The sequence below is a fragment of the Phoenix dactylifera genome, chromosome 7, assembly GCF_009389715.1.
Source record: "Phoenix dactylifera cultivar Barhee BC4 chromosome 7, palm_55x_up_171113_PBpolish2nd_filt_p, whole genome shotgun sequence".
NCBI lineage: Eukaryota > Viridiplantae > Streptophyta > Magnoliopsida > Arecales > Arecaceae > Phoenix > Phoenix dactylifera.
The window spans coordinates 6,553,498-6,565,647 of NC_052398.1; the positions used below are offsets into that span (position 1 = coordinate 6,553,498).

Consider the following 12,150-nt stretch of genomic DNA (forward strand, 5'->3'; position numbering starts at 1 on the left):
GAGAAACTCAGCAAACCTCAAGCAGGGTTGAGCGGCTTGAGCCTGGGGGTGGATTTTTCCTTCAGAGTAAGCAAGAATTACATTTACTGTCATATCAAAAGAGATAAAGCAAGGAGAGGTGCAACTGCTGTGTCTAGCCTAATTTGTAATACCCCTCGAGTTTATTGACATGAAATATCTTTTACTAATTTGCTTGCCTGTAATTTGATATATTTTTCTTTGTCAAATGTAGGTATACTGTTTTTAATATTTCTCCTCTTTTCACTAGTATAATTATTATTTTTTCATTGTTATGTTTCTCTCCAAATTTAATCCGTTCTAGTTGCTGATGAACTTGGGTCAACAGACATTTGAACGCCAGAAGGATTGATTATTCTTATAAAATTGTGAGAAATGCTAAGCTACTATGCTTCGACGACAAATGTCACATGCCTCTCAACTAACAATCTCGGCAATTTGAGGCAGACCAACCTAGGAAATTTATTGAGTCACTTTTATAGCTGGCTGGTCCAAAGGATGGGGCTTATTTTTTAGGTTCAGGTTGTATCTTCCACGCGAATGAATGAATTATCTTCTTTCATGATGTTGATCATTGGATAGCTCTTTGCATAGATCTCAAAGCATTCCGAATTCTCTTATTCATCCGCTGCATAAATCTTCAAGCAACTATTATGCAATCCAATGATGAATTCGTGTGAAGGAAGGTGAATCCTTCCTTCGCGCGAAAAATACAACCCTAATCCCTAGTTTTTAGATAAATTTGGGACCGCGACACTATGATAAATGATGCTTGATTGTTCAGATGAAGGGACATCGTTTTATTGCATGTAGCTCCAAAATCAGCTTCCTCTGAAATATGTTTCACACAAGCCAGACATTAAAATGCAATCAACTGTGGAGAACACTATTGTTCTCGTGTAGCAGGCATAAGAACACTGTAAAAATCCACCAGGACAGTATAGTAATACTTGGACCGACCTTCATCATTGTTGATGATTTCTTTCCTTCTCTCTTTCCTCGACACTTTTAAACTTGTTGCACTAGATATGTTTTTCTGGTTTCTAAGTAGTAAACACTCCAAAATAACATATTTTTGTTAGTTAGGCAGGTAACATATCAAGTTGCTTTTTACCAATGTCACCATGTTCTTAGATTACTTCCTTTGATAGATGTGATTCAACGAATCCATGAAGTGTTTATTTGTTTCGGGTACCATGCAAATGGTTTAAAATTTAGAGCCTGTTTGGGTAATCCAGTGAAATTGGGCTGAATTTCTCGCTGGATTCGTGGATTAGGCCGCTCATTTAAGCATGGCTCTGTCAAGTGTTATATAAAGGAAAAAAAAGGTCATTAATCTTTTCTTCTTCATGCAGTTTCAAGTCTGGAATTTGCACAGGCCCTTAGCAGATATACTTAGATGCAAGGCCCTTAGAAGATATAATTGGGGGCCAGTTATCTAAACTTTTACACAATAGGTTCACATATTTGGTTTGTTTTGTGTTGGCTATCACACTATGTTACTAGGTATTATCAAGTTTGACTTCAAATTAATTTATGGAGGTTATTTGTATATTGTATGCTTGGACAAACAACTTTATGAAAACTTATTGGGTTAATAGATAAAATGTTTATTCAAATGTTCTCCAGTCGAGTTTATATGTTTTTGAGGTTTGTTTAATCATGAATAGCTTTTTTTGTCATAGTTTGTTGTAGCTTTTTGTATTATTCTTAGCTAAGCTAACCTCAGACCCCATGCACCGGAAAGGGTTGGGTGATTTATCAGTTTCTTAAGTTGGTGATAGTTATAGGGCTGATGGGCCTTTGCATTTAACAGGTTGGTGGCTTCTTATATGGTCTATTTTTTAACGACTACTTCCTATGAAAATTAACTTTGGACATTAGCTTTAAGTCAATTGTTTTGATTTGCTTAAAACTTTCTTATGAACTAGTGTTGTTTTTGTTTGTGCTTCATTCACTGCCTTTATGTTAAGACATTCTAGAAAATGTTCCATGAAAGTTTGAGTTTCTTAGAGCAACAAGATGTAGTCAAAGTTGAAGATCAAAAATATTAAAAGCGAAGCGTAGGCAATGTGGGTGAAAGGAAGTCAAAAGTTGATTCTAGAATTTATATTTTCTAGGGACTGGTTTGATTAAGAGAGTTTTAGACCTACTAGGATTGTGCTTTGAAGAGATTTTCATGATCTTTTATGTAGGGTCCTAGTATGATGAAATTTACTATTTTAGAGAAGTTTTTTTTTTTTTTTTTTTTGCTTCTTTTTTTGCTAGGAAAGCATAGGGAAGACTCTTTGTTCTTCTAGAAGTCCTATTTTAGGAGTATTAGGGGAGTCTAGAGTTACAAAAATGGGTTAGTTTGGTCTTAATTGAAATCAATATTGTAGATATTTATTAAAAAAATCCAGACTTTTCATTCTTTCTCTTTCTTTCTTTTCTTTCAATTTTTGGCTGGTTTCCTTTTTTCCTTTTTTTTTTAAGGAGTGGTGGCCATTTTTCCCCCTTCTGTTCGAATGTGATGCTATGTTTGGTTGTATGTAACTGGATTAAGTGCGAGTTTAGTTCTTGCAGCTGGCGCTTTTCTAGCATCTGCTTCAAGTACAATTTCGCATATAATTTCAACATGAAAAAATGGTGTTGATGCTGCATTATGAATATGACTTAATACCATGAGAGTGCCAACTAGCAAAGTTGGTATACTCTCTTATTTTGACACAAGATTTTTGGTTGTTTTCACCTTTATTTTGATTTTTAGCTGGATTCATACATGCATGCATACTTGCACGTGTGCGCGCAGAGAGAGAGAGAGAGAGAGAGAGAGAGAGAGAGAGAGAGAGAGATCACCATAGATTAAATTGCACCAGCTTAGTGCAAATAGTAAATTTATTATGCTCCAATGGAACTCAAGTTATTGCAATACTAGCTTCATATACCTCAATTCCTTGGAATTGTCCGTTGGTGTCTATCTGCTTGTCCGCCTTATGGCTGGTTATGACATCCAAAAACTTCAGACATTGAAGGATATCCTGCTCCAAGTAAGTTTTTTGAAGGGTTGCATAGTTTTGCCAATATGTTTTAGGTTGTGTACTGCTCAGTTAGCTTCACCAAAATGTATTCTGATCACTTGTCACAGTTTATGAACAACGACTCAAAAACATCAAGTGGAATGCTTTGCATCTGATATTCAATTGTTAGGCCAGAATGGTCAGTGTCATCATTCATATAGTTGTTCTTCAGTCCCTCTTCAGTGGATCCTTCATGATCTATCCTATTTACAGGCTGCTAGAGTGGGTTTGGTGGCATCCCAGTCTATCTTGATGAACCTAGCAGAGCTGATTTGGATCCAAGATTGAGATCTAAAATATGACTATTCATCAGATGGTTTGAGTCTAATTTTGAGAGACAAGAACTAATTCGTATCAGCTTCGTTTTTGGCCCGGCTGGTACTCCTTTTGCACTAATTTTACAACTGATCTCCTTTGAACCCCAGTTTGCAATGTCGAGAGTCGCCCAGCTACTGAGGGAGGAAATGGAAAGGGTGGGCTCCTACTCCGGATACACTTTGGCTCCTTCGCTCCATTTCGTGGTTGATAGTTTGGACTTATTTCTTTCATGATATCAGGACACGTAATTAGTTGCTTTCTGTGATTGCTGGTTATGCGCCAATAGTTTCTTTTATTATCATTATCATTATTATTATTTTTATTGGTTTGAAGGTGCTTTATGCTGATTTGAAGATATGATGAAAGCCAAAAAGAGATCTGAATTGCATATATATTTGTATATTTTAACATGTTAAATTTTAAGTAGTGCTGGATTAATTGTCAGAAACATCTATTGATATTTTAATGTACTAATTTGAAGGTTGTCGTGATTAATTAAGAAATGAATCTACCACCTTTTGAACAAGCTGATGGTGAAGGTGAGCTCCAAGCAGAAGTTTGACTTCATGAGCAGACTGGATTGGATACTGCGGTAATGGGAAGATAATTTTTTACGATACGAATTTATGCCTAATGGGATCCAGCAAGATATATTCCCCCTTAATCCTCAAAAGTTAATCATATTATATATCCCCCCGTTAGCTAAGCGGAGATAGACTTTCCTTGAAGACAAAAAGCAGCTTTTGAAGCAGCGAGGTGTTGGTGTGTGTGTGTGTCCCGGAGACCGATAGGGTTATGACTCCACCCTCTCCATCAAAGATCAGGCCCTAGCCTCTCTATCTAAATCGAAGCTCGGGTCCTTAGGCGACTAAGCATAGCACTTGTGGTATCAGGGCGCAGAAGTGACCCAATGTATTTGGGGCCAAAGGCCGTCTCGTCTTTGAGACATTTTCTGCAGTGGGTCGGCCTAAGATGAACTTACAGAAGTGTTTTTTTTTTTTTCATTTTATTTTTAAGGCCTTTCTTGCGGTGGGCCTTCTTTGGGCCGGAGCTTTAGATGACCGCCTAAGTCGCCTAAGGATTGGGCTGGTCCTGTCAAGGTATAGAGTTAAACGTGAGCCGAACCTAAAGAACAATGGTTTACGGAATCGAACCATTGCTTCTTGCCAAAGGGGTGAGTGGTTGTAATATTTGAACCAGATTTTGATGGTGGCTGTACCTTATTCCGATTCTAACTATCTTGATACAAATGTTCCCTCTTGGTGACTCACTTTTTGAGGAAAGAAGCTCTACTTACTAGCCCCTCCTTGGTCATTCTGAGCTTGATCGATCTATCAACTTGATAGTTGGAAGGGAAGAGTCTAATTACAAATATCACGACTGTCTTGTTACTAATTCCAAAATGGCTCATTCTACAGTGATTTGTAGCTATATTGCTCATGGTTCAAATTGGCTTTGATATTATTCATAACAATTTGCACTTTTTTTTCTTTCTTTCTTTCCTCTATCTAAGATCGAGAGAGTTTCCAGCTTTAGCTGTTATTCTATACCTACCTCCTCTACCTAAATCGAAGCCTAGGCCCCTAGGGACATGACGTTAGCACTCGCGATATCAAGACACAGATCAAAAGAATGGTGCTTTATAGAATCAAGCCTCTATCTATGCCTGGGATGTAAAAGATTGTACCATCTAAACCTGAGTTCAATAGCAGCTAAGCTTGCCCTGATTCTACCTATCCATCTTGATTTTTGGGATCTCAATGCCGTTTCTTAATATAGATGTCCTTCTTCATGATTCATTCCTTTAGGCAAGAAGTCGTATTCATTGGTCTTAGCGGGCCAATAGGACCACTGCTCGATCTTTTTGAAATCGACTAATTTATCAACTTGGAAGTTGGAAGGAAAGAATTTTATTACAAGCATCATAACTGGCTTTGATATCTTTTATCATGACTTGGAACACACACCTGTCACAGGACTAAAAAAATACATATGTCGTCTCGTCCTATACAACAGAAAGGTCCTAAGCTCCATAGAGGCCAATATCATTCTACAATAGTTTTTCTTTTTCTCCTCTCTTTCGGAGAGAGAGAACTTATCTTTTGTTGCTAAAAGTGCCTAATCTCTTATTAATTTTCATAAAACAGGATTAATAGAATATTTTTTTGAGCAAAATGGTGAGCCAAGCCATCCCAAAATAAATATAATATTGATGATAAATTAATATAGAAAGTATTTGACGTAAATCATTCTTACTATATGAATATGTGCATGTTATATACACGTCTCGCTAGGGTAATAGAACATGAAATTTGTCGGAAAGATTTGCATGCAGCAGTGAATAAACTAAACTGCCGGCTAAAAGTTGAGATGGATTACATTATAATCTAAGTTAATTATCGAGCTTCAAAGCTGAGCCAGAAGTGGAGCCCACTTAATTCGTGAGTTTTTTTTTTTTGATAAATACGGTAATTTATATAGCTTTAATTTAAGTATATTCTATCAAATTACAAAAGAGGAGGAATATCTCATGTAGGAATTCGTTAGTCCCTTGGCCAGCCATACGCAGTCTGAACTCCTCGGAAGAAAAAACCAACGAAAAAAAAAAAAAGGAATCGAGCATCTCCTTTTGCGGGTCAAGTTCAACTTCCCTCCCTCCCCAACCGCCAATCCCTTCAGTGCAAGCAGGGAGGCAAAGAATAACCGCCATGAAATGGAATCGCGGCTCGGAAAGTCGCCAGCCGAAAGCCGAAAGCCGAAGTGCCAGAGAACCAAATTCTCTTCCCCCGCAGCAACGTACCCACTTTCAGAAAATGCACTCCTTCCATTCCCCACCCTCCCTACGCAGACCAACTCGGCTCAATGGCGTCTCCCCCCACCTCCCTCTCCCTCCACGAAGCTCCCTTCCTGCAACACATCCGCCGCTTCCCTCCCCCACCTCCACCACCTCGGTGCCGTCCAACCTGCGCCATCCATTCTCTTCCGGAGACCCCGCAGAGACCCTCCGTCGAACCGGACGGCCTCGACAGGCGCCAAATCCTCGAAAAGTTCCGCTACACCAGCCAGATCGGCCACGGATGGCTGGAGATCCGCCATATGAAGGACGAGGATCTGGACGCCGTGGCCCTGCTCCTCGCCGAGTCATTTAACAGGGACAAGCAGTCGCCGGGCGGGAACATCTCCATGTTCGCCTTCGTGGTGAAGCAATATATGATCGAGCGGCGGAGTGTGATTCCGCATGCGGCGGTGCTCGTCGGGTTCTATAAGGAGAAGGATGGCGAAGAGGCGCAGCTGGCATGCACTGCCGAAATCTCTTTCGATGCTCTCGGGGCGCATCCTGCTGTCGGCACGCCTCGGCCCCCTAAGGAATGTCCATACATTGGCAACGTCTCTGTGACGAAGACGCTTCGGAGGTATGGATCTATTTCTTTGCCGGTTTGCTTCTTAGAATTGCTCTCCTTCGTTTCTTGCCATTCTTGATTTTAGCAGCTACAGTTTTCTTTAACCATGGAATGCTTGCTGCTGATGGATTACTTATTTTGCTCTATGACGAGTTCCTGTGTCTGATATCGCCGACATGGGTTCTGGAATCTTTGGCTTGCAAGCTACTAGCGCTGGTAATTGTACTTGGCTTGTATTCCTGGTCGTGGGTTGGGTGGACAATGGGTAATGCTCTTTCTGGAAACCTGCCACTGCCATGAGAATGATGTTGTATGATAGTGGCAATGGCCGTGTGAGGACTCGTGCGGGCGTATGTTTAATCCTACATCGGTTATACACTGCATAGATTTTGGGTAGATCAAGGAATCTAAATAAACTAATCTTTTCAGGTAAGATCCTAAGTTGTTACAAATGGTATTAGAGCAAACCCAATCCATGGGCTATGTGGACTAGTGGATAGTGCAGCATGAATCGATTTGGTCTGACCAGGAGCTGATTGTGGTGTTTGTGGTTGGATTTACAGCATTTATGATCGAATTTTGATAGATTTGGACCTTTAGCCGGGCGAGGACGTTAGGCCTTAAATGGAGGCAGCACGTGAGCACTAGTACAAGTATGTGTTTAGTTTCACATCGGCTATGCACTGGGTAGATCTTGGGTACTTATATAGGACCAAGGAACCCCAATAGCTTGTCTTTTTGGGTGAGGTCCTAGATTGTTACAGGCCACATTTAATGCGCCCAAGTTTGTTTAGACTTTGATCTAGGTGTTTGATTCACTTGCATCTAGAAGTAGCATAGGTTGGAGTTGGTTTGAATAAACGATTAATTGGATACATGCATCAATTTTACATTCAAATCAGAATAAAGAAAATTCTGAGTATAACAAGATGAAAGTAGAAGAATAATGGAGAACGGGATAAAGGGGAGGAGAATGAGCTTGGCTTTGGTACAGATCCATCCATATAACAGTAATAAGAAAAAAGTATATCACCTGAGCTTGCTGGTTGGAGTCCTAGAGCATTATAGATCAACTACTCTTATAACTGTATAAATCAACTAGGCTCTTTCTAAAACTAGAATCAAAATAATCACTACACTAGCAAATCCCGTCCTCAATAACCAATTATATCATAGACTACGATACAAGATTGGGCATTGACTCACTCTTTCATGACATGGAACCTTTGGATTTTAACAAAGCTGCAACTCTGTTTCATTGTGAACCTTCCTAAGACAATATGCTAATTCTCGTAGGATATAGGTTTTTATGACCTTCATCATATCATTTGATAGTCCAATGCAGCGCTAGCCTTGATCACGCACCAAGATTTGTGAAAAAGAGAAGCTGCATGCGATGCACATGAGCACAGATGCCAAGGTCTGCACCCTCCCACATCTAGAATCGGTGGCCTCTACTACATATCAGATCATCAAATGGTCTCACGAGCGTTGAAACTACTCCCATGTTTGTATGACAGCAGGTCTCTAGCCTAAGCCATATGTATTAACTTGAAGGACATGCTGATTCTTACAATTTTTTTTTATCCTGAAATCTGAGTCGTTATGTAACTCAGTATAAAATAAAGAAAAAAAATACCATACATTTGCAAGTGCTAAAGTTCATCCTATCAGTATTGGGGGAAAATGAGAAAAAAAAAAAGGTTTCATTACAATAATTTTAGGAAAATTCTTTTGAAATATCGTCTACTGTTTTATCAACTGTTCTGTTATTGTGTTTCTTAATAATGTTTTCAACTTTTGATCCTTATGTTTTGGTTTTAGCCCATCCAATTGCAACCTGATCATCAACATGAACATAGTTTTGAAACCGAAACTTACATCTTATCAGCAAATCGCTTAGCAGTTTGGAATTTAGACATGGACAGAGTTTCCAAATACCAGAGAATTTGTTGTGTGAAAGCACGTGAAAAAGAAGTTGATAGCAAGAATGACAATCAGAGTATGAAAGACAGGATGCAATGCAGTAAGAACATGGTTCATAAGCAGATTATGATGTCTCCTATGGAAGCGAACAATTTATTCTGTAGTAACATCTTCCAAACATGTACATGCTTGGAGAGAGAGGCATGCCAAATATATATTCAATACCAGAAATAACATAAACATTCTCAAATGAAGATTACCTACTAATTAATACTTCATGAAACAGAACACATCCTCACAAGACTATTTTGGTGAATTACATGATAATTTCAGTAATAAATTGTTGTTTGATCTCAATTTGATGTCGGTAGATATGATGGTATGTGAAGGTCACACGATAGCAACTTGATTGACCATTGGTTTGGGATCTAAAGGTATATATGAAGCTTGCAAGCTTCAAAAGAAGGATACTTAGCCAAAAAAGGCCTTCTAATGTTCAGCTTGTATGGCAAGCATAATCTGAAAGCTGAAGGAAGGATTTTATGTATTTTCCATTACATAATAAATTTAAGAGCATGTTGAAAAGGAATTAAAGTTAAACAATTCTATCTGTGACTAGGTTGCTACATGGCCCTATAGAAGTTACTTGGAGCTAGCAATTTTGCAAGGTCCCACATAAAAATCTTTCATCTTCTTATGCTTAGATCATGTTGAAAAATCACCAAGCCATGAAGATTAAATAATTGCAGCAAAGAATTCAACTGCAGATCTTCTAATGTTTCAAATCCATCCTTCATTGTGGTACTGAATTATGTTTTGTCTGCTTTTTTTAAAGGATTGTCAAGATCTTTAAACCTTAATAATTAATGCTTCTATACCTTGATGAATATGTAAATTGAGTAAGAACCAGAAGCTTAAGATATACATAGAACTTCAATAGGAACAGCAGGGCACAAGACTATTGAAAAGTCTGCATAATCGATATTCAGAAATACAAATCGGCAGTGTCTGATCTAACACGAACTTAAACTTTGTGATGGAAAATTCCCATCCTTGTCCGTGTTTTAAAAAAACACATGAACTTAAACTCGTGACAAAATTTCAGAGTTTCAGTTTATTGCAAGTCTCAATGTCATAGAAGGGAAAAAAAAAGAAATGGATTGTAGGTAATGACTTTTGAGGTTTGAAGATGCATGGTTGAGAGAAAGGAACGGGACTGTCCATATATTTAGATTTATTCAAGGTGATTGTCAAGGCCTGATTGTTATTAAGGGAAGTGCCATTAGCACCAACTGATTCAAGCTTTCTATCTCCCTTCTTCCCTCTTCTTATGGCTGATATTGACATTTTCAGCTTTAATTGTTTCTTTTTTTCTTGAAAGGGCATATTTGAAAAACGGGAATTAGCTACATAATGGGTTATTTATGGTTACCACTGTTATTTTTGTTTCTTGTGATGAAACGATAAATATTTGTGAGAATATCTGCTCCTTTTTTATGATTAAGATGCAATGATGTACTAGAGGTCGAAGACTCTTACATGAGACCTTGACATGATACCTTGGGTACAAAGTGGTAATTGCTCTAACATTTTCTGAAGCCTAATACTATTAATCTATAAGGTAATCCTTTAAAATTCTTTTTGCTTGTACTATTTTATTATTTGTCAATGTAACTTTGTAAACTTGCTTTCAGACTGTTATCATAATTCCTATACGAAGATACTTGTTTCTCCATCACTAACAGTCATGTTCTTTATCTTTCTCTTTCTGGTTTCAAACTAGCAAGCTGAAAACTGCTGGTGTCATCCTGAATTAGCATCTTGCTGTTACAATGTCTTTCAAACTACTTGGTGGGGGGTGGGGGGTTTGGGGGGGTTAGTTCTAAGTTCTAAAATTTTAAGTAATCAAAGGCTAATATGCTGCATGCACTCACACATGATTTCTGTTGAGAGATTCTGCAGGATATGATTTGTTCTTATTCTCTATTTTAGGAAAGGGATTGGTTTGAAACTTCTAAAGGCATGTGAAAAACTGATAATTCAGATGAAGGCTGAAAGAAAAGTATACCTTCATTGCAGAGTGGCTTCTAAAGGTCCATTCAGATTGTATGAGAAAGCTGGTTATAAGGTTGTCAAGAAAGACAGCATCTTGACTTGGCTGTTTTTAAAACGGCGCAGGTACTTGATGTTTAAAGAACTCCCACCGATTGCAGATGATGAAAATGAGTCTGATGTCTCGGATTGCAACTAACATCCCATCTGATTATTTACATGTGGTGCCACAAAATCAGTGGATAACTTTGTATGCTAAAGTTCTATTTTTCGATGAGGATGCTGTATACATGTATTGAAAGAATATATTGTGACAAGTTCTCTTGATGAATGGTGGAAGCCGTGAAATAGCCTTATGGTTGTTTCCTATGTTCCTGTAAGTTGTTTCCTGCTCTTTTTTAATGATGTATTAACTGTCAATGCCACTGTCCAGTCTCAATTTAAAACAACCTGTCATAGGCTAGGACTTCAAGAGTAAGGCCAGATGTTTGAACAAATAAATGATTGCTCGATATATAATCTTTTTAGTACCTTTATCTCAAAGCATTCACCTAAGAGAGAGAAAATATTGGTCGAACCTCAAGAATCTGTGGATGATAGGAAAACCAGCAGCAGAACCAGAAGTGGGAGCCTGCCCTCCCTGCATCTTTCAGTAGCTGGGCAACTCCCAATTTCCCAAATTAGGGTTTAACATTAGCAGACAGTTCTTCAGCCATGACCTGAGTATGATTGCAATGCAAGCATTTTGGTCAGACCCAACACAGACCTGATCAAAATTAGCGCACTCTCAAATTTAGAGCCGACGCAATCGATCAATGGTATTACAGATATATCAGATCCAAATTGAGTTATGTAGGATGATCAATCAAGCTGAACCACGATTTTGTGCAGCCAGCTTACTGCTTATGGAGGAGGATCACAAGGATCTACTACTGAAAAAGGACTGATGAACATCCCTATGAATGATAACATGACCAAACAATTGTATACCGGAGGCAGACCGCTCCTCTTAACTAGAAGATGTTTCAAAATTGGTGTAATGTAAAGGTAGAATTGCAATAACTCGAGTCATAGTGCACCATAACTTCTAGCTGTTACAATCCAATGTATAATGATAGCCTACTTTTTGAAGCATTACTTGTGAATTTATAGATAAATAATAGCTTTAATCACTTAAACAAGGGCAAAGGCTGATGATTATGATAAATCTTAACTAAAACAATATGTTATAATAAATAATATAATATAATGTATCATTTACTGGTTTATATTTTTTGCTTAACGAAGCAAAAAGTGAAGGATCTAGGTAAATCTCAAACTCAAATAATTTACTATTGTTCAAGCTCTTAACAAGCTAAATATTGGCTGCTCATAAG

General features: G+C 38.2%; 1 protein-coding gene across 1 annotated transcript; it reads left to right on the top strand.

Annotated features, from left to right (window-relative positions):
- The first annotated feature begins 6,210 nt into the window (after positions 1-6,210).
- LOC120111319 lies at positions 6,211-11,138 on the top strand. The gene is made up of 2 exons (XM_039128123.1): positions 6,211-6,808; positions 10,715-11,138. Exons 1-2 carry the CDS (start codon positions 6,258-6,260, stop codon positions 10,971-10,973), a joined length of 810 nt encoding a protein of 269 aa, XP_038984051.1. The 5' UTR covers positions 6,211-6,257; the 3' UTR covers positions 10,974-11,138.
- The last annotated feature ends 1,012 nt before the right edge of the window (positions 11,139-12,150 follow it).

Bases quoted from the DNA above. Each gene is read 5' to 3' on its own strand.
- LOC120111319 (XM_039128123.1), top strand. From the start codon at position 6,258: ATGGCGTCTCCCCCCACCTCCCTCTCCCTCCACGAAGCTCCCTTCCTG. The intron at 6,809-10,714 runs GTATGGATCTAT...TCTCTATTTTAG, and splicing joins GTGACGAAGACGCTTCGGAG to GAAAGGGATTGGTTTGAAAC.